At 47.3% G+C, this 22992-nt stretch overlaps 1 protein-coding gene across 4 annotated transcripts; it reads left to right on the forward strand.

The window, feature by feature from the left end:
* The first annotated feature begins 2306 nt into the window (after positions 1 to 2306).
* LOC123054015 (probable inactive beta-glucosidase 14) lies at positions 2307 to 22801 on the forward strand. 4 transcript variants are annotated; one of them, XM_044477658.1, is made up of 13 exons: positions 2307 to 2549; positions 18728 to 18794; positions 18935 to 18993; positions 19093 to 19168; positions 19264 to 19338; positions 19419 to 19506; positions 19597 to 19849; positions 19978 to 20093; positions 20437 to 20689; positions 20782 to 20880; positions 21635 to 21692; positions 21795 to 21903; positions 22169 to 22801. In XM_044477658.1, exons 1-13 carry the CDS (start codon positions 2388 to 2390, stop codon positions 22389 to 22391), a joined length of 1638 nt encoding a protein of 545 aa, XP_044333593.1. In that variant the 5' UTR covers positions 2307 to 2387; the 3' UTR covers positions 22392 to 22801. The 4 variants fall into 4 exon arrangements, with proteins under 4 accessions (XP_044333593.1, XP_044333595.1, XP_044333592.1 ...); XM_044477657.1 differs by lacking the exon at positions 2307 to 2549 and adding an exon at positions 3756 to 4172; XM_044477660.1 differs by lacking the exon at positions 21635 to 21692 and having other exon boundaries at positions 20778 to 20880.
* Positions 22802 to 22992: the final 191 nt, after the last annotated feature.

A 22992-nucleotide genomic window follows, 5' to 3' on the forward strand; every position in this document is an offset into this window, starting at 1 on the left:
TTTTTCAGAGTAAAACGTCTTGATCTCGATTAGTTGATAAAAAAATCGCCTTATGTGCCTTAAAAAAGGTGTGGCTAGGTCTCAGGTCTACTGAGATTTAACCAAGTCTCAGTCAAGTGACATAACATGCTAGAGAAAAAAATAATTTTTTTTGAGAATCACCGGGGGAGGAGTCTCTCCACCTAAATATATTACTCTAGGTGGCCATTATGCCAGAGAGGGATCCGGTTTACAAGGGAAACCAGATCAAAAACCTAAACAATTTGACCCTCCTTTTCTAAAAAAAAACAATTTGACCCTGTTTATAAGAAAAACCGGGCCGAAAACCGTACAAGTAACGAGGTTACAAGAGGATGAGAAGAATACGGCGCCCACCAAAGGCAGGACATAGCTAGCAGACTAACAAGACCATCACCATAAAAGACACAAATAGTTGTGGGGTGATGTCGAGGGACACAATACTAAGACTTTGCTAGGAACCTAACGCACCGCACTGGCGCGCATACCGAACCCACGGCGCAACACAGGAGCACCACAGTCAACGAGTGCCAAGCACGAACCTTGACTACGAGCTCTGCCAGTGAAGTTCGGAACGATTAGCAAGTCGGGGAGGCTTCTTGCACGTCATTGAGCAAAGATGACTGAGACAACACCAAGAGCACGACGCTCGCCGCAACACAATGGCGGCCATGAGAGGGTCTTGAGCTTGCACAGCAAGAGGAACGACACAAAGGCACCGCCACCGAACCCCTACAGAACACCACCAAGGACATACATACAGGGTAGAGATGGCTGCTCCACAGCACGGAGGAGTGTTGTTGCCAGACCCCAACACGCACCACCGTTGACCCCAAACCAGTCACACCACCACCGACAACCCCACTGCTTGCAGCTACCCAACAAATCAACCTAGCCAACTTCTCGATGATACCTTCAAGAAGGGGTGGGACGCACGGTTGCGCCGCCATCATCGGTTCCAGGTAGACCTGGAAGCAGAGTTTCCTCCGAAGTTGAGCAAAGGGTGGTGAAGTCAGCATTTTGACGACGCCTCTAGGAAGGTTAGTGGCGCCCACGGGCGTCACCGTTGTCGGCTCTGAACAGAGCATGGCTTTCGCCGAGTTGAGCATTCACACACCCTGTGAACAGGTTATTCAAGGCACACCGCGCCACCGCCCGCACCTCATGGCAGCACTAGCATCAGCACATCACTTGCGTTTGCAGGCACATAATGCACTAGGCGCCATGAGCGCCCCACCAAGCACCGCCACCGGCAGCAACCTCCATCTCCCAGCCACGCACCGCCATGCAGCCAGCAGCGAGCCGCCACCACGCCACGGGAGGGAGACACCTCCACGCATGTAGCTCATCTCCAGGAGCAGAGTCCTTGCCGCCCCAGTTGCCGAGGACGCCAGATCTGGACAGCGCCGGACCTGGGCGCCCCAACTACGCTGCCAGACGAGCACCAGGCCAGCACCGTCGTGCGCCGCTCCACCACGACCACCCTTCCGCCGTCGCCGCGGCCGGCGCCCAGATCGCGCGCACCCAACCACACCTTTGCGCGCCCCCACCCCACTTGCAAGCGGCACCTGGTACCGCCCGTCACCATCGCCCGCTGAAACCACCGGCTGACCCCACCTCGCGCCCCAGCCAACACCGGCCGGATCTAGGAAGGGAGCCCCAGATCCACCCCCGCCTCGCACCAGTCAGCGCCCGAGCAAGCAGCGATGAGCCGCTGCACACAGGGGGACGGGACTGCCGGCAGGGACACCGGGACGACGCCGACGAGTGCCGCCACGAGCAGGGAAGATAGCAGCGCAGAGAGACCCGAGGGGTTGGGCGAGACTAGCGGGGTCTGCCGCCTCAGACCGCCAGAAGCCACGCAGCAGAGCCCCCGCCGCCGCCATCAGCCGCGCGTGCGGCGTGCTTTGCCCGCCGGCGTCCTCTGGCGGCGGCGCGGGGAAGGGAGGGAGGAGGTTGTGGTGAGGACGCGAGCAGGGCCGCCCCCGAGTCGCTTGGGCGTGGCGACGCGGGGTGGGGGGCATGGATTTCAATGTAATATCTCATGGATATTGACCGAGACTTAACGAAGTTTCAGTCGACTGAGACTTAGCAACACTGTTAAAGAAAACAAAATTTGTTGTCGCGGCAGCTTAATCAACACACAGTCGAGGCGAGCACAACACCTTACCTGCCTGTCATTAGCATGAGGTCTACAAGGGTCATTGTTTGGCTGTGCGCACAGGCGCGACGTTTGCCGGTCTGTGAGCGTAACAGGTGCATCGTCCCTCCGTCGCGTCCGTGGACACGTTACAAACTTACAATCGCCTCGCCCCAAAAGAGAATCCACACTTGCTGCCTGCTGGGTTTGAGAGCAGAGCTCACAGTGGATGGGGTGCGCCGGCCGTGGACGGATGGCGCGCGAGGCGGCCTTGTGGCTTCTCCTGCTCTTCTCTGCTCACCTGCTCCTCCGACGTGCTTCGGCGATCGATCGCGGCCACTTCCCTCCTCCGACGAGCTTCCTGTTTGGGACATCCACCGCTGCCTACCAGGTACCCCCACCCGAAATTGTGCACCGAGTGGCTGCGTCCTCCTCTTTTCTCGATTGGGGCTACTTGGATGACTTGACGCATCCTCTGCTTTTCCAAAAATTCAGTAATCAGTAAACGTTTAATTGCAATCGTTACACACTACGTTGCTCAAGAAAATTTTAACTTCCCATTTGGGGAAGTCCTCAAGAAATCTAGCATTGTGTTCAATAATCACGCGGAGTCATCTCGTACCTCATAACTCTCATGTAAAAACCCTCTTTGAAATATACTAGTAAACGTGCCCGTGCGTTGCAACGGGCGAAAATAAAATTTACATGCTCCTAGCCCAACAAGTATGACTCAAGAACCTTACGTGTTAACGTCCTCTATTTTAATACGGTGCTGCGGTGTGAAGTGTCGGAGGGTGGTCAATCCCATGGGGATGATCAAGAGAATTGGTCAGCATGGAACAATAATATGGACAAATATCCAGACTTCAACCTATATGAACTTAGTTTTTTTTTCTTGTCCTTGGTGCAACTTATGTCTTGTAAGTCATTTCACAACCATATGCATCTTTGATGAGAAAAATAGATGTGACTTAAAATATATATTTTGGCCAATATTAACTTAAACATAAAAAGGAAAATCATTGTTATGGTAGTTGGCCACACTGTTATACTATTGTAATCATTGAAAATATCATCCCAACAATAGTTTTCCTAGCTACTCGTAGATAACAGAAAAATCATGCTTAATCAGTTCCAAGACTACAAAATGAACATGCTTCATGGATAAAGCAGGTGATATGCACCTTTTTTATATATTGTTTGAGATTGTCGGCTCATATCTGCGCCTATGCATGCATCCAAGTGCTTGACGACGATTCTGTCCGTTCACATCTACGCCAGTGTATATATGCACCCAATTTGAATAATCTATGTGTGCTGGTTCAATTAGCTTGCACTCATCCCAGATCAATTTGGACGCTCCAGCGCCGCCGCTAGTCTGTGCCACTCCGGCCGGGACGATTCCACGAGAGACTGGCCCAGAACCTCACGATTCATCAATGTGATATTCTGGCCTTGGCCTTGGATAGGCTCCTCATCCGCTGTTGTCCGTCCATGTTGCTCAGCTGTCGGCCGTGACAAGTGAGCACATGCGCTGTGGAATAACCGCTTCGCTATTGTCTGTCTAGAAAAAAAAAACATCTCGATTCCCTTTCTCATCATCTCCGCTGGGCTCCTTCCTCTCTATTCCTTCCTCCTTTACTTCTCCCCTATCCTATCGCCGCCGCCCCATGCAGGATTAAGCCGCAGCCATGGCTTCCGAGCGCCCGCGATCCCGTGCGTCCTCCTACTGACCGCTGCCATCCGCCTCTAGCGTGCCACTATGCGTTAACCCGGACGGATCCGAGTTGCTCCACGCCTAATCTGCACGTGCCACATCTTCATGTGGTGCTCCGCCACCTGGATGCCTTCCCGACGACGGCAAGCCCTGCGCTGCCGCTCCTCTCGCCCGTCAGGTCCGACCCCGCCCGGAGCCCTACACCACCCCCGGCGTCTTCCTATGGTGATTCGATCCCATCCGATGGAGGCCACGTCTTCGTGTCGCAGCTCAACCTTCGTGTGGCAGCTCAAACACGTACGTATGCGTGCTTGCTGGGTTAATTCGTCGATGGGATTTGGCTTGGTTTTTCTTCTTCACTTGGTGTGATTTAGGGATTCAGGAAGATTGTGCCGGACCGGTGGGAGTCCGGCAATGATAGCTTCAAGCGCCCGCTCAGCACCATACCCCTGCTCTACTCGAAATATAGTGCCCCTCCCGGCGGTAGCGATTGAATCATGCTAGACCCTCTGCGCCGTGGGTGCCATTCCCTTTATGTTTTGCTTTCATTTCGGATAAAAATCAATTGGGGAATCTGTCAGCGATCAAGAGAAGCGCCAAGGTGCAGTTCAAAGTGAAGGCCGGCCCAAGAGGCAGCCTCGCTTACCCGCTCGGCTAGCTGGGCCTGAGTGGGCCTGACCAGCGATACTTATACCCGTAGCCAGGATAGATTGAGGTGGCGATCAGCATAACGGCTAGTGGTTGCGTGTGTGGTGTGAGCTCCTGCGAGAGCCGGGTATCGTCTTGTACCTTCCTCCTCCCCTCTGTAGTTCGAATTCCATGGCCATGGTCTGAAATATAAACCCTAGCCCTCATAATCTGGTATCAGAGCCGTTCAGAGTCCTGGATATTCCAATCCACCACCGTCACACCCGATTTGCCACCCGCCGCCGCGCCGAGGCCATGGAGAAAATTTCTCCGGAAACTAAGGCGGTTTACGAGCTTCTTCGGGCCGATTTCGATGCCGCCTTCACCAGGAGCTCGGCGGAGCGCAACGAGGCAATGTCCACGGCACTCGCCAAGCTCGACAGCAAGCTGGACCAGCTTTCGGGCCGCATCGACGACGTCAAGCTCGCCATCGGCGTGGACCTCGACGAACTTCGTGGTGAGATCGGGGTGGGCCGCAGCACCACGGCGTGCCCCACCGCTCCTTCGTCTCCGCGAGGACCAACGGCGTCGACCAAAACCACGCCTCCAAGCGATGGATCAGGGGATCTGAAAATTTCCATGGTGAGACAGATCTCCAGGGAGCCGTTCCCAAATACGTGCCCCCGCCAGCCCGAGGTATGCCGACCGAAGCCAATTCCTCGAGACAGATCATTCCGACTCCTGAATTGTTTCGTCCGCTCCAGTCTGAAGTTGTTGGGTTTGGTCCTCGAATTGAACTGTCGCGTTTCGATGGATCAAATCCCAAGCTGTGGCAATCGCGCTGTGAGGATTATTTCAGATTGTGGAACACTCCGCAGCAGCAGTGGGTGTCGTTTGCTTCTGCTCAATTCGAGGGAACGGCTGCGCATTGGTTGGAATCTGTCCAGTGCCGTGCTCCGCATGTCAGTTGGCCCGAGTTCTGTAATCTGTTACAGTCTCGGTTTGGCAGAAACAAGCACCAGAATCTGTTGCGCCAGATCAGCTCAGTGGAGGAGTATGTGGAGCGATTTTCTGAACTGTATGACCAGTTGACAGCTTATGAGCCGAATCCAAATGCGGTGCATTACGTCACCAGGTTCATGGAAGGATTAGTCCCATCAGTTCGCTTGTTGGTTGGAATTCAGCAACCTGAGGATTTGGATTCCGCATATGCCTTGGCCCTGTTGTCTGAAGAGTTGGGAGAAACTACAGCATACTCTCACAGTGCAAACCAAGGAAACAAACGCCAGCCCTACACTAGCTCTCGAGCGTCAGTGAACAAGGTTCAGGAGGATAAGAAAACTACAGATCAAGCTCGTGCTGGCCCAACTGAGGATCGATGGGCTACTCTTCGTGCTTACAGGAAATTGAAGGGTCTGTGCTTCATCTGTGGAGAACGATGGGCTCATGATCACCGTTGTAAACAGGAAATTCAATTGCACGTGGTGCAAGAAATGTTGGGTTATGTTCAGAACATGCCCTCTGATCTGAGTGACTCTGAAGAAACAGCTGTTGGTGAGGCCAATGCTATCTGTCTTTCTGCAGCTGCCTTAGGAGATAATTCAGACCCAGCAGTGTCGACTATGAAACTGAAGGTGTATTTACAGGGACAACCCTTAGTTTTTCTGGTTGATTCAGGAAGTACTCATTCATTCATTGATTGTGCAGTTGCAGCTACTGTTCAGGGCATCTCTTCCTTGCCAGTTTACATGGTTAAAGTGGCTAATGGAAATCTGGTTCCCTGCTCTCAACAATTACTGGATGGCAAGTGGTCTCGTGCTGGTAATGAGTTTGTCAGTAACTTCAGAGTGTTTCCTTTGGGATCTTACCATGGTATCTTGGGCTTGGATTGGCTGGCTGCTAACAGTCCTATGCAAATAGATTGGGTTGCTCATTGGTTATCCTTTCAGCACTCAGGACACCAAATTACTTTGTTGGGTCAGGATGTTGTTCCTCAGGTTTATGCTCTGGTGGAAATGTCAGCACTGTTGGTGACTGAAGATACATCAGTGTCTGAACTGCCCTCTGAAATTCAAGCACTGTTGGATAAATATGCTCCTGTGTTTGAAGCTCCATCTGGTCTTCCTCCAAGGAGAAAGTATGATCATAAAATTCCCTTAATCCCTGGAGCTCAACCTGTGTCCAGCAGACCTTACAGGCTGCCTCCTGCTCTGAAAGATGAAATGGAAAAGCAAGTGAAAGAGATGTTAGATGTTGGAATTATTAGACCCAACACCAGTGCTTTCTCTTCACCAGTGATACTAGTGCAGAAGAAGGATAAAACTTGGAGACCTGTATATGATTATAGGAAGTTAAATGCTATCACAGTAAAGAGCAAATATCCAATCCCTGTTATTGATGAGCTATTGGATGAGTTGGCTGGAGCCTGTTGGTTTACCAAACTGGACCTTAGAGCAGGTTATCATCAGATCAGATTGGCCCCTGGGGAAGAACACAAAACAGCATTTCAGACTCATTTGGGCCATTTTGAATTTCTGGTGCTGTCCTTTGGCCTTACTGGAGGACCTAATACATTCAATTTTGCCCTGAATGAAACATTGTCACCCTGTGTCAGGAAGTTTGTGTTACTTTTCTTTGATGATATCCTCATATTCAGTGCTTCTTATGCACTGCATTTACAACATTTGGAAGAAGTGTTGAAACTGCTTTTGCAACATCAGTGGCAAGTGAAACTGTCTAAATGTGCTTTTGCACAAAATCAGGTTGTCTACTTGGGGCATGTGATCAGTGGACAAGGGGTAGCTACTGATCCTTCCAAGATTTCCACTATTCAGAACTGGCCATCACCTGTGTCTGTTAAGGAAGTAAGAGGATTTTTGGGCCTGGCTGGATATTACAGGAAATTCATAGCCCACTATGGTATGCTGAGCAAGCCTCTTACTAATCTTCTCAAAAAGGGAGTTCCATTTCTGTGGACACACAATGAGCAGCAAGCTTTTGTGCTTCTCAAGCAAGCTCTGACATCAGCCCCAGTACTGGCCTTGCCTGATTTCTCCAAGAAATTTGTGGTAGAAACAGATGCCTGTGATGTTGGAATTGGGGCAGTGCTTATGCAGGAAGGCCATCCAATTGCTTATGTCAGCAAAGCTCTTGGGCCCAGGAATCAGACTCTTTCAGTATATGAGAAAGAATATTTGGGCATCCTTCTAGCAGTGGAACACTGGCGCCAGTACTTACAGTTATCTGAGTTCATCATCAGAACTGACCAAAGGAGTTTGGCCTATCTGTCAGAGCAACGTTTACATACCAGGTGGCAACAGAAAGCACTCACCAAACTACTTGAGCTGCAATATTCCATTGAATATAAAAAAGGGGTTGAAAATAGTGCTGCTGATTCACTTTCCAGACGACCTGCAACACCAGGGGACATCGTCCCAGAACTGCAGCAAATTTCTTCTGCCCAACCTGCTTGGTTGACAGAAGTATTGAAAAGCTATGATCAAGACCCATTTGCCTTGGATCTTTTGCAACAGCTGTCCACATCACCTGCTTCTAATAGTAAATTTACTCTCAGAGCTCGTATAATCAGACAGGGCAAGTGTGTTTGGTTGGGCTGTGACTCAACATTGCACAGTAAGATATGTGCTGCCTTTCATGACAGTCCATTGGGAGGGCATTCTGGATTTCCAGTCACTTACAGGCGTGTCAGACAGTTGTTTCGATGGAAAGGGATGCGAGGTTTCATCAAAACCTATGTTTAGAACTGTCTGATATGCCAGCAGGCCAAACCTGAAAGAATCCCTTCTCCTGGTCTTCTCCAACCTCTACCAATACCATCCTTGCCTTGGGAAATGGTTACTATGGACTTTCTTGAAGGGTTGCCTCCATCAGGTCGTTACAATTGTTTGTTGGTGGTTATTGACAAGCTCTCTAAATATGGGCACTTTATTCCCTTGCATCACCCATTCTCTGCTGAAACTATTGCTGAGGCCTTCCTGAACTCGGTCTACAGATTGCATGGTATGCCCTGCTCTATCGTTTCCGATCGTGACCGCATTTTCACAAGCAAGTTTTGGAGTGAGCTGTTCCAAAAATCGGGCGTCCAGCTTCGCATGAGCTCTGCTTGACACCCACAGTCAGATGGCCAGACGGAGCGCGTGAATCAGCAGGTGGAATGTTTTTTGAGATGCTTTGTCAGTGGACACCCGTCGCGCTGGGCTAAATGGATTCCGGTTTGTGAATTCTGGTATAACACGAACTGGCATTCGGCTACTGGGAAAACCCCATTTGAAATCATTTATGGGCATGCGCCGCGTCATTTTGGGTTATCTGCTGAAGATACGATTCAGTCTGACGATTTGCAACAGTGGCTCAGTGATCGTCTGGTGGTTATGGAGTCGGTCAAGCAACATTTGCTTCGTGCCCAGCAACGTATGAAACACCAAGCTGATAAGCACCGCTCGGATCGCTCGTTTGCAGTTGGAGACAAGGTCTTTCTCAAGCTTCAGCCATACCTGCAGTCGTCTGTGGCACCACGAGCGAATCACAAGCTGGCATTCAAGTTTTATGGACCCTTTGAGGTTTTGGAACGCATTGGCGAAGTGGCTTATCGTCTGCGTCTTCCTCCTACCAGCAAAGTGCGCCCTGTTTTCCATGTGTCACTTCTCAAGAAAGTGATCGCTCCCCACAACCAGGTGCTCTCGCAACTTCCTTCTCCTGATGATCAATTTCAGGTGCCAGTACAAGTACTGCAACAGAGGGTGGTCCGCCGGGGCTCTGATTCGGTACTCCAAGTCTTGATCAAATGGAGTTCGTCGCCGCTGGATATGGCTACATGGGAAGATAAGATCACTCTCCAGCAAAAGTTTCCCAGGGCGCCGGCTTGGGGTCAAGCCGGGTTTAACAGGGGAGGGATTGTCAGCGATCAAGAGGAGCGCCAAGGTGCAGTTCAAAGTGAAGGCCGGCCCAAGAGGCAGCCTCGCTTACCCGCTCGGCTAGCTGGGCCTGAGTGGGCCTGACCAGCGATACTTATACCCGTAGCCAGGATAGATTGAGGTGGCGATCGGCATAACGGCTAGTAGTTGCGTGTGTGGTGTGAGCTCCTGCGAGAGCCGGGTATCGTCTTGTACCTTCCTCCTCCCCTCTCTAGTTCGAATTCCATGGCCATGGTCTGAAATATAAACCCTAGCCCTCACAGAATCATTTTCATGGGGAATTCATGACAAGTTTCACAATATGTAGGTCGTAGTCGCACACTTAAGTATAGATAGTTGCACAAGGAGGTATTACAAGTTTCACAAGAGGCAGGACACATTTACACATTTAATTGTACATAGTTGATACAGTCACACACCATGACCACGGAGTTGCATACTTTCGTCAGCATAGTTGCTCATGCACGGCCTGCGATAATTGCACTCTCTCATAGGCATAGTCACACACGTGTGGCCACATAGTTGCACATGCATGGCCACAGAGTTTCACACTTTCGTCGGCATAGTCGCACACGCGTGGCTGGAAGGTTGCACACTCTCGTCTTCATAGTCGCATACGCACGGTCACGAAGTTGCACATTCTCGTCGGCATAGTCACACAAGCGTGGGCGTGGAGATGCACATCGCCATAGTAGCTCACGCACGACTGCTGGAGTTGCACACACGCGGTGACATAGTCGCACAAACAGGACCACTGAGTTGCACACTCTCATGAGCATAGTAACTTATGCATGGCCGTGGAGTTGTACACTCTCGTCGACATAGTCGCACACGCTCGGCTGCGGAGTCGCACACTCTCGGCTGCATAGTCGCACATCCACGACCACGGAGTAGCACACTCTCGTCGACATAGTCGCACACGAGCAGCCGTCAAGGTGCACACTCTCATCGACATAGTAGCTCACGCACAACTGTGAGAGTTGTATATGCACGACGGCATTGTCACACACCCACGACCATGGAGTTACACACTCTCGTCAGCGTAGTAACTCATGTACGACCGTGGAGCTGCACACTCTCTTTGGCATAGTCGCACACGCGTGGCAGCCGAATTGCACACTCTCACCCGCTTAGTCGCACACACATGACCACGGAGTTGCACACTCTCGTTAGGATACATGCTCACTCTCGTTGGTTGTAGGAGTTCCACAAGCACGTGGAGTAGTTGCTCAGGCACGATTGCGGAGTTGTATACCCTTGTCAGCATAGTGCCCACGCACGGACTGCGGAGTTGCACAGTCTAGTCTGATAGTTTCTCACGCATGACTGCAGAGTTGCACACTCTTGTTGGCATAATTGCTCACACACGTCCGAGGAAGTTGCACATGCGCGGCGGCATAATCGCACACACACGGCCATGGAGTTGCACGCTCTCGTCGACATAGTTTCTTACGCACAGACTACGGGGTTGCACACTCTCATCAGATAGTAGTTCACGCACGGCTGTGCGAGTTTCACTTGCGCGGAGGCAAAGTCACACAATCATGGTTGTAGGAGTTACACACGCGCGGTGTCATAGTCACACATGCACAACTATGGAGTTGCATGCTCAAGTTGGCATAGTTGGCCAGGGCGACAGACAAAGTTGCACATCCACTACTAGGCAGCTGGCCAAGACCATGAACAATGAAAACCGCACATCCGTGGGGCGGAGGGAAAGTTGCAAATTGACTACTAGGCAGTTGACCAGTGCAACACACAAAGTTGCACATCTCACTAGTAGGAAATAGTTTGGGTAGAGGCGTCATCAATGAGAACCTATGTCCACGGTGTATGAGGAAAAGTTGCACATCGACTGTCAGGTAATTGCACATCGACTGCTAGACACTTGCACCAAACGGTAACTAAACTCCACACAAGAAAGTTCATCAAACCATACTCATGTGGGTTCTAGTTTCGAAGAGCACGCCGCGAGGATTTCCTATGGTGAAAGCGCATCTTAATTTCGACGTTCGATTCAAAAGTTATGCTTTTTAGAAAAATGAAATTCCGAAATAAATGCATTCACACCTATTCGGATAAGTGAAAACTGTGTGTCCATGAGCAGGGAGAAAATTTCACATCGACTGTCAGGTAGTTGCACACCGACTGTCAGACAGTTGCATCAAACAGTGACTAAATTGCACACAAAAAAGTTCGTCAAAACATACATATACGGGATCTAGTTTCGAAGAGCACGTCGCGAGGATTCCTATAGTGAGAGCGGATCTTAATTTCCATATCCAGTTCAAAAGTTATGGCTTTTCAGAAAAATACAAATTAATTGCGTTCACACCTTTCACATGGTTGTGTTTGTATTCTTTTTCTTTTCTGTTTTCACATGGTGTGTTTCCTAATAGGGATTAGATTATTTTTTTAAGAATTAAACAGGACAAATCATTTCTTTTTATAGCTTTAAGATCAAAACATATTCGGATAAGTGAAAACTGTGTGTCCATGAGCAGGGAGAAAATTTCACATCGTCTGTCAGGTAGTTGCACACCGACTGTCAGGTAGTTGCACACCGACTGTCAGACAGTTGCATCAAACAGTGACTAAATTGCACACAAAAAAGTTCGTCAAAACATACATATACGGGATCTAGTTTCGAAGAGCACGTCGCGAGGATTCCTATAGTGAGAGCGGATCTTAATTTCCATATCCAGTTCAAAAGTTATGGCTTTTCAAAAAAAATACAAATTAATTGCGTTCACACCTTTCACATGGTTGTGTTTGTATTCTTTTTCTTTTTCTGTTTGCACATGATGTGTTTCCTAATAGGGATTAGATTTTTTTTTAAGAATTAAACAGGACAAATCATTTATTTTTATAGCTTTAAGATCAAAATTTCAAAATTTTCCTTTATTGGCCGGCTGCTCCGTTCCTTTCTTGGCCAGCTTCTCTTTCTTTCTCATCTAGGTTTGTTAATTCTCGCACCTTGTAGTTGCACACCGACTGTCAGACAGTTGCATCAAACAGTGACTAAATTGCACACAAAAAAGTTCGTCAAAACATACATATACGGGATCTAGTTTCGAAGAGCACGTCGCGAGGATTCCTATAGTGAGAGCGGATCTTAATTTCCATATCCAGTTCAAAAGTTATGGCTTTTCAGAAAAATACAAATTAATTGCGTTCACACCTTTCACATGGTTGTGTTTGTATTCTTTTTCTTTTTCTGTTTTCACATGGTGTGTTTCCTAATAGGGATTAGATTATTTTTTTAAGAATTAAACAGGACAAATCATTTCTTTTTATAGCTTTAAGATCAAAACATATTCGGATAAGTGAAAACTGTGTGTCCATGAGCAGGGAGAAAATTTCACATCGACTGTCAGGTAGTTGCACACCGACTGTCAGGTAGTTGCACACCGACTGTCAGACAGTTGCATCAAACAGTGACTAAATTGCACACAAAAAAGTTCGTCAAAACATACATATACGGGATCTAGTTTCGAAGAGCACGTCGCGAGGATTCCTATAGTGAGAGCGGATCTTAATTTCCATATCCAGTTCAAAAGTTATGGCTTTTCAAAAAAAATACAAATTAATTGCGTTCACACCTTTCACATGGTTGTGTTTGTATTCTTTTTCTTTTTCTGTTTGCACATGGTGTGTTTCCTAATAGGGATTAGATTTTTTTTTAAGAATTAAACAGGACAAATCATTTCTTTTTATAGCTTTAAGATCAAAATTTCAAAATTTTCCTTTATTGGCCGGCTGCTCCGTTCCTTTCTTGGTCAGCTTCTCTTTCTTTCTCATCTAGGTTTGTTAATTCTCGCACCTTGTAGTTGCACACCGACTGTCAGACAGTTGCATCAAACAGTGACTAAATTGCACACAAAAAAGTTCGTCAAAACATACATATACGGGATCTAGTTTCGAAGAGCACGTCGCGAGGATTCCTATAGTGAGAGCGGATCTTAATTTCCATATCCAGTTCAAAAGTTATGGCTTTTCAGAAAAATACAAATTAATTGCGTTCACACCTTTCACATGGTTGTGTTTGTATTCTTTTTCTTTTTCTGTTTTCACATGGTGTGTTTCCTAATAGGGATTAGATTATTTTTTTAAGAATTAAACAGGACAAATCATTTCTTTTTATAGCTTTAAGATCAAAACATATTCGGATAAGTGAAAACTGTGTGTCCATGAGCAGGGAGAAAATTTCACATCGACTGTCAGGTAGTTGCACACCGACTGTCAGGTAGTTGCACACCGACTGTCAGACAGTTGCATCAAACAGTGACTAAATTGCACACAAAAAAGTTCGTCAAAACATACATATACGGGATCTAGTTTCGAAGAGCACGTCGCGAGGATTCCTATAGTGAGAGCGGATCTTAATTTCCATATCCAGTTCAAAAGTTATGGCTTTTCAAAAAAAATACAAATTAATTGCGTTCACACCTTTCACATGGTTGTGTTTGTATTCTTTTTCTTTTTCTGTTTGCACATGGTGTGTTTCCTAATAGGGATTAGATTTTTTTAAGAATTAAACAGGACAAATCATTTCTTTTTATAGCTTTAAGATCAAAATTTCAAAATTTTCCTTTATTGGCCGGCTGCTCCGTTCCTTTCTTGGTCAGCTTCTCTTTCTTTCTCATCTAGGTTTGTTAATTCTCGCACCTTGCATGTTGGAACTCGCTCTTTATCTTTGGCTTGTTGATTCCCAAGATAACTCCTTGCTACCAATAAAGCTGAAAGATGTATATAAACTGGAATGGTTGTGTGTAAATAACCGAGGTGGGACTATTTAGTAGGAACCAACCATTGGTTTAGACATAGCACTTGACAGCTCAGCTGGCCGTGACAATTAGTATCAATACAAAGGTCTTGAGTTCGGACTCCACCCACCAGCAAATAGTATTTTTGCCTTGCTATGGGCCGTCTGCGTGGTCAACATAAGTGGGTCGGCTTTGCGCAAAAAATGCGACGCATAAAATATAAAAGTAGATCGCGTGCTCGTAGGAAGCGTAAGATTAGTACCACCTCAGACTCGGATATAGAAAATAACATGGTGAAGTGGACGGGCGACGGATGGATGAGAACGGATGAAATTACGGCGGTAAGAAGCAATAGCCCTTTTATTAGTAGGTATAGATATAGATTCGGGTGGGGAGCCTTTCCCGTAACAGTTAAAAAAAATACAACCCGATACATTAAAAAAAACTCCGTACTACATATAGCTTTCCTATAGAACAACTTGCGGATGAGAAATATCTAGCTGCAAGCTTTTCAGAAACTGGACACACTCTGTCGCCCTCCCGTGTTGCCCTCGTGAGGCGAACCGGAGGCACCCCCTTCCCCCGCTGCCGGTCCCTCCTTCTTCCCTTCTCCTCCCCTCGCTGCTGCCTGCGGCAGTGGGGTCCCGTTCGCCTCTTCGTGCGTCATCCCGTCGCGGGCGGGCGTGGAGCTCCGAGATGTGGTGCTGGTGCGAGGCACCACTACGCGGCGGCGCTCGGCATGGGTCTCCGGCGGCGGCGGGCCAGTCGCGTGGCTGGCCGTGCTGGGTGGATCCGGGCGGTGGTGGGCACGTCCGGCTCCAGCCGGCGCTACTAGGTCTGGATCTTGGCGTGCGGCGCGGGGCGCGCTGGCGGCTAGCGGGTTCTCCCTGGCTGGCAGCTGGTCCCTCTCTCCCCGGGCGTGCGGCTATGGTGAGGGCCCGTCCAGGTGGTAGGCTAGGTCGGGGGGAGCTCCTGCCGTGGTGGCGGCTCTGTCCCCGGTCTGGCGCGTGTGAGGGGCGGTAGTGGTGGATGGTCTCTGCTAGATCTGTCGGTGGCCGCCCTCGCGGTGAGAGCAGTGGGCAGCGCAGGTTGGCCCCTCTGCTTCGTTCCGACATGGTGATGGCTCCGGCGTGCTGGCTCGTGGTGGCTCGATCTGGCGTGCCCGGCGGCTCCGACGCTTGCAGCTCGGCGGGTGGTGCGGGTTGGGTAGTGGCCCGGTGTGGCTGCTGCTTCAGCCGTGGATGGCTTCACGGTGGCTTGGCAGGTCGGCTGCGGCGGCGGTTGGCATGTTTCGGCGTCGGCTCGTCCATAGGCGGCTTGTGTCGGCCTTCGATGCCTATCCTCGTCGTCATCCGAGCGCTACTTTCGTCGTAGGGCTGGCCTTCTCCCAGCTGCTGTCCATCGCTCGTCTCACGCCGGTGCGGCAGGACCGAACTCGTCTCGCGCATGATGTAGCAGGACCGAGCTCATCTCGCGCATGGTGCAGCAGGACCGACCTCATCTCACTAACGGTGTTGCAGGACTGAGCTCGTCTCGCGCCCGGTGCTGATGGACTACTCGATGGAAGCCTCCAACCTATTGGGTTTCGGCACTGGGGGTCGCCCAGGGATGCGAAAGGTGGGACCTTTCCACTCGTCTCTTTGGTTGGGGTAGCGGCGGTCTCGGGTGAGGCGGTGTAAAGGTCTTTGATGCCGGGGGCGGCAGCCCTGGTGGTGGTAGCACGGTGCTCATGGGCAGAGCCCGCGGCTTGGTGCTGCCTAGGGGTCATGGCCGTGTGGACGGCGTGGTAGCTAGGGTGTGGCGTTCGGTGGCGGTGTGTATTGGCCGGGGTGAAAACCTGTTCTATCTTCGGACGGACCGCCGGCGGCGAAGCTCATTCTCTTCTTGAAGGCGTCGTCGTGGCTCTCATCGCCCGTTGTGCGGCTCCAGGGGAAACTCTGATCATCGGATCGGGCGGTGGCGGCGCTCCGGTGTCGTTCTCTTCCTGAAGGTGCCGCCTTGGAGCCCTCGGTTCGTCATATGCGGCTTCATCTTTTCGCAGTGGTAGTGCTAGGGAGTGTGTTGCTGCGCTTAGCGCCTATGTATCCTGCCTTGGGGGTGTGTGTGTGCTGTGGTGGTGTGCGGTTGTACCGTGTTGTTCATGATCATTGCTTTATATATAAAGCGGGGCGAAAGCCTTTTTCGGTAAATATCTAGCTGCACATTTATTTTTTAGGGTATCTAGCTGCACATCAGCTTATAAAGAAATGCAACTAAAAAAGAAAACTCCTCGGAGGCAGTTTCAATGCTCTTAGGCGATAAATTATCTCGTTCTTCTCTTAAGGACACTTAGTTGCTGAGATCAAGTCGATGATGATTGCTAGGGAGTTTGTTCCTCAGAAGAGTAATATAACTCAAAATAGAGTCGTAGATTGTATGCCAACTTATAGCCATACCGAGTCATGTACTGCGTTATGGATGAGTAGATGTCACTCATGTTGTGAGGCGGAAATGGAGGCGTCTGGTTGTGCCCGGCGGCGGTTTCTTCCTGTAACGCGCCGACCGTAAGGTTTGGCTGCATGCGAGTCTCCTTCACCACCCACCCACCCCAGAGGGGTGGCCCCTTCCTGCGTCCATGGCTGGCCAACACGGCTTCGGATCCGGCGCCCCCCGGAGTTGCGCTCTTTCTAGCTCCTATGGCTCGCTGGCCCCTTGGCATCTCCACATCCACCATCTTGTGGGTTCCCTTGTTTTGTCATACATTCCGGCGCATCCTTGATTCCGACACGCTCTAGGAGCTGCCTCCCCAAACAGCTCCTTGGGCTCATCAATGCCCCTTCTTCCCATGTCCCCATAGCCTGGATCTGCCCTCCCTTCCAAATCCCTACTCGTCTGGAGCTCCAGCCACCGTCGCATCCCCACTACCTCTCATTCCGCTCAGCAACGCAACCTTGCCATCCTTCAGGGTCGCACGTTTGGCGGCGCCCGGTGCCTCCTTCGTTGTCGGGCGTGGCTCCCTTCTTGCAGTTGCAGTTCCGACCTATGCTCGACTTCCTCTTGTCTGATTTGTGCTCCTACGTCTTGGGATTGCTCGAAATTTGGCCAGGGCGAAATCCCTACATCCCGTGCTGGCAACGGCGACACCTGCAGGTGTTGTCCCCTTATTGGAGGTGCTGCGATGGTCGTTATCTGCGCCCCTCTTCAAGCATCAGGGGAAACCCTTGGTCCAGTTTTCCGGATCGGACGATGACATCGTCTTGGTGTCGTTCTTCTTCTTGAAAGACAGTAAGACGCCGTCATCATCTGATCCGGAAAGACAACGCTCAAGAAGAAGAACTCGGAAATTTTGAACTAAGTCTAGCAGGCTAGTTTTTGAAAGCCAGAAAAATTATCTTCTTCCCCGTGAAAATGCGGTGCAAGGTCGTCCATTGATGGGTAGTTGGTGTTACAATATATGTGGATTGTCGGGCTCTTTCCATTAGTTCGGACTTTTGGTCGCGTTGGCTAGTGCATGAAGCTTAACATGGTATCGGAGCTAAGGTATTGAGTTCAAGTCCTAGCTTTCGCAATTTATCGAAAAATTGCTGCTGCCCCCTCTATGTCCATGTATAGGCCTCTTGAGTCATACCTCTGAGTCTATTCACGTGTTGACTTCCCGCGTCACACGTGAGACGGGGTGTTGAAGTATATATGTGGGTTGCCTAGCCGTTTCCATCAGTTCAGACTTTTGATTGCGTTGACTAGTACATGAATCTTAACATGGTATCGGGGCCTAAGGTCTTGAGTTCAAGTCCTGGCTTTCGCAATTTACTAAAAATTGCTGGTAGCCCCCCTTTGTGTCCACGTAGAGGCCTCTTGAGTCATAGGTGAATTTCACGCGCCGTCGCTCTCTACCGATTGCATGTGTTGACTTGTCTTTCTCGTCACACGTGAGAGGGGAGGTTATAGTATATGTGGATTGTGCTAGCCCTTTCCATCAGTTTGGACTTTTGGTTGCGTTATCTAGTGCATGAAAATTAACATGGTATCAGAGCTAAAGTCTTGAGTTCAAGTCCTGTCTTTCGCAATTTATTTAAAATTACTGGTAGCCCCCCTTTGTGTCCACGTAGAGGCCTCTTGAGTCATACGTGAGTCTCGCGCGCCTTCGCTCTCTTGCATGAAGCTTAACAGTTGAAAGTGGTTGTAAAATTAGCGCGAATGATCACATCCATGCAGAAAAAAGCGGGAATGCACGCCTATTTGTAGCCGAGGACTGTAGGGAATGTTGTTAATGTTCGGTTATGAGGCTCTCTAGTAAACATCAGCAAATCTGATATTAATAATGCCCTCAATTGTCAAGGATACCAAATATTTTGATGTGAGAAACGAAAAATCTTCTGTTCTGATTGCTTGGAAAGGCATGGGAAATTTGTACACACTTTTGGACTTTTGGTGCATTTTAGAATTTTATTTATGATTTGTAATGTGAGCTATCTTGTTATATAATACAAGGGCCTCTTTTAGGCAACCTCAAGTTTGCTGATAGCATGTTGTTTCCAAACATCAGATTGAAGGTGGATATTTGGAGGGTAAGAAAGGCCTAAGTAATTGGGATATCTACACCCACAAGCAAGGTGAAGATTCAGAATTCATATTACTACACAGTTTCAATCTAGACATAGTTCACTTTTATCTTGTAATAACTTGATTTCTTTATATGTCTTCTTACCTGTCTTTCTTCCTTTCTTCCTTCCTTGCTTATCCCGTGGTTCAGGCACAATTGAGGATGGAAGCAATGGTGATATTGCTGCTGATCACTACCATCGTTACATGGTATGTTTTCTGCTAAATCATACTGTTGATACTGTTCAATGCATCTCTATTCCAATTCATCTTGTGCAGACTAACGAATAACTTTTTTCCCTACTTCAGGAAGACATCGAGTTGATGCATTCCTTGGGAGTGAACTCATATAGATTCTCCATAGCATGGACACGAATTCTACCAAGTGAGTTTGACTTCAATGTAATTTGCTTTTCTTAGGGATTATGCTATTTGTTAAAGTTATATATAGATTGTCCCAGAAATTGTTTGTTGCTGCAGGAGGCCGATTTGGACATGTAAATCCAGATGGTGTAGCATTCTATAATGCCATCATCAATGCTCTTCTGCACAAAGGTATTTAACAGAAAATTCCAGGCACCGGGAGAATTTTTTTAAGGTTCTAATATGCATTTGTTAATGGCATGCATAACCAGGCATACAACCATTTGTTACGATATTTCATTACGACATTCCACATGAGCTTGAAGAGCGATATGGTGGATGGTTGAGTCCAGAAATCCAGTATGTCTATGTCTGTGCCTCTCAGTTTGTTTTACTTCTCTGAATTAAAAAACAAAAACTTAAATTGTCATACTTTCAAGTGCTTTTCAGGAAGGACTTTGGTTACTTTGCAAAAGTATGCTTCAGGTTGTTTGGCGATCGAGTGAAATTCTGGGTTACAATGAATCAGCCTAACTTATTGGCAAAATTTTCTTATTTGAATGGATGGTTCCCTCCTGGTCATTGTTCGAAGCCGTTTGGGAATTGTGCCTTTGGAAATTCTTCAATAGAGCCATACATAGCAGGTCACAATATGATACTTTCACATGCAAACGCTGTGAGCATTTACAGAAATAACTATCAGGTACAAATTAGATTCTTCTTGGATACGAGTACACCATCACCTCGTGTGTTTTATTCCATAGAAGTTAATAATATAACACCATCAACTGAGGATTTTTAGTATGGTTTAATATCTATGCCACTTAATAGGAGAGACAAGGTGGATATATTGGAATTTCTGTCAGCGCAAGATGGTATGAACCATTGCGAAATACCACAATCGACCAACTAGCAGTTGAACGGGCTATATCTTTCAATGTTCCATGGTACTATACTATCCTTCTTCTTTTTTGTGAATAGGTACTATACTATACTATCCAATAAGATGATAGCTGCAGGATAATTAGCATTTTGTTTCCTCATTAATTCAGAACAAGTGTGTTCTTAAACAAGATAATAAATCTGTCTAATACAAACAAACAGGTCAACAGGCTGACATAATTCACAGTAACACCATGATTTTTTGTTTCACTACACGAGGCAGAGAAACTGACTCTTTTCTGTAACAGAATTTTGAAAGATTTATTTTTCAATTATTTCTTGGAACAAAATAAACATGATCTTCAATTACTACCTTTTTACTTTACCTGTTTTGTTTGTTTTTGATAGGTTTCTGGACCCTATAATTCTTGGCGATTATCCTGCAGAGATGCACAAAATCTTGGGTCCAACCCTACCTGAGTTCACATTAAAGCAGAAGAAGAAACTACATGCAACCAAACTGGATTTTATTGGACTAAATCATTATTCCACATGGTATGCGAAGGACTGCATCTTTTCACCATGTGAAATGGATCCTATGGATGGAGATGCGCGGGTGTTGAGTTTAGTAGAACGAGATGGGGTGCCTATCGGTAAAGAGGTAAACATGAGATTGCTAAATACTGATTCATGTTAAGTCATTAATAGAAAAACAATAACAAATAGTGATTGTTGTCTCACTCATGCATACAGGAGCACCATTCTTCTATGATGTTCCACATGGGATGGAAAAGGCGGTCATGTATTACAAACAAAGATACAACAACACCCCAACATATATTACAGAAAATGGTGTGACTCTCTCTCTTTACTATCTTCTGAAGCTTAAATAATTAGTATTTGAACCTGTTGTACACTTTTGACGAGCGTCGTCTGAGTAGGACACTGCCTATTTGGCACATGTCTACGAGTTCAGAAACAATCGGAGCATTTTATCTCATTCGGAAACAAATCGTTTTTTCATCTGGCCTTCCAGAATTACATCTAATGATATCAGAGCTAGTGTTAGTAGAGACTAGCCTGCTTGTGGCTTATATGCATAAATAACAGTCAACCAACGATTATGTTTCTTATGGTATAGTTCTTGTGTCATATCTGGGTTAGGTTGTTTGACAGCTGTACCTCTTGCCTCTTGGTGTTCTTTTTCTCTAGTACTCCCTCTGTTTCTTTTTAGTCTGCATATAAGGTTTGGTCAAAGTCAAGCTTTGTAAAGTTTGACTAACTTTACATTAAAAAATATAAACATCGACAATATGAAATCAACATTATCAGATGCACCACGAAATGTATTTTCATACTATATAGTTTTAATATTGTAGATGTTCATATTTTTTTATATAAATTTGGTCAAACTTTATATAGTTTGACTTTGACCAAATCTTATATGCGGAGTAAAAAGAAACGGAGGGAGTACAACGTGACGTGCAATAGATGTGTGTTCAAAAAAAAATTGGATCATATAGTAGTCACACCAAAGTGAGCTATGTGTTTCTCTTAGAGGCTAAGAGCCCATCATTTGTGACCATCCCTTGTCGGTCTTATGCAGGTTTTTGTTAACTCCACACCTGCTTGTACATATCATGGACTGTGGGGCCTCCCCCACGGTATTCCTTTTTAAAAAAGACCATCGCTAGTCTATCTATTATTGTTCTGTTACAGAGAATAATGTGTGTAACAAATATGTAGAGGCTAATTCACATTTTCAGGTTGTGCTCAAGCAAGCAATAGCAGCATGACTGCTAAAGATTTTACTGGTGACACAGAAAGAATTGATTACATCAGTGGCTACCTCACATATTTAGTCTCGGCAATGAGGTAACATATGCTGTTCTGGACACTTCATGCATAGATCTGGCTTCCAACTGTTTGCACTAGAATATTATATGGGTTCCCGGCATATTCTGTGGTCGTTTAACCATTTCTGGAGAACGCAAAAGGGAATTGGATACAATGCAGGGCTGACCCTACCATATGGTAGACCTTAGCTGATGATATGCTCTTATGTTATCTACAAATTATGATTATGGCTACTATTGCATCAGTCTCTGAATAGCAACCAACCTTGTTGAAATGTTTGAAGGAAAGGAGCTGACATACGTGGTTACTTTGTGTGGTCTATCCTCGACGACTTCGAGTGGACTTCGGGATACAAGGACAGATTCAGGCTCTACCATGTCGACTTTAAGACGCAGAAGAGAACGCCGAAATTATCAGCTGAATGGTTCAGGGAGTTCCTCAAAGGTTCACCTGTGTCAAGAGAGTTCCAAAATGGATCCCAGCTGCAGCAGTACTATACTTCTTGAGCCACTGATGGTTCTGCCCGCACGTCGATATCATCTAAATATATGAATGATACTTCACATATTCAACTCACGATTTGTAATCCTGGATACTAAGAAGTTGCGAAACAAATGAGCAAGTTAGGATTCGAATCCACAATGTATTGGGTGTTAAAATCTCCCCTAGCCACTGAGCCAGTTCACAGTTGCTCAAAGGGGGGATTGGTTGGTTATGCTTGTACCATCCATATGTGCCACGAATATCATGTAAAGTCGTACCTTATTTCCCGTGCCTGAATACTATGCAAGGTCGTGAGTTGCAAGACATCTTTATGCGTGTGAACAAATGGTCAATATTAAGGTTGTTATCGTAAGAATGTAGAGATATTTATGTTTATAAATAAACCATGCATAGCGCAGCCTTTGCCCAATCAGATAGAGAGTATCTAACAGAGTTTGGCATAAAACACCCTAAACTGCAACATTTTATTATCAGAAGTATTTAACCAGTTTAAAATATTCTGCAACTTGTGTGACTAAACTGCATGACCAATGGTGTGTTCTACTCTAGAGAAAATTCATATAAAAAATTACTTTGCAAATTCCTAACAACGCTGTATACCTA

Source organism: Triticum aestivum, chromosome 2D, assembly GCF_018294505.1.
Source record: "Triticum aestivum cultivar Chinese Spring chromosome 2D, IWGSC CS RefSeq v2.1, whole genome shotgun sequence".
NCBI classification, from domain to species: Eukaryota; Viridiplantae; Streptophyta; class Magnoliopsida; order Poales; family Poaceae; genus Triticum; species Triticum aestivum.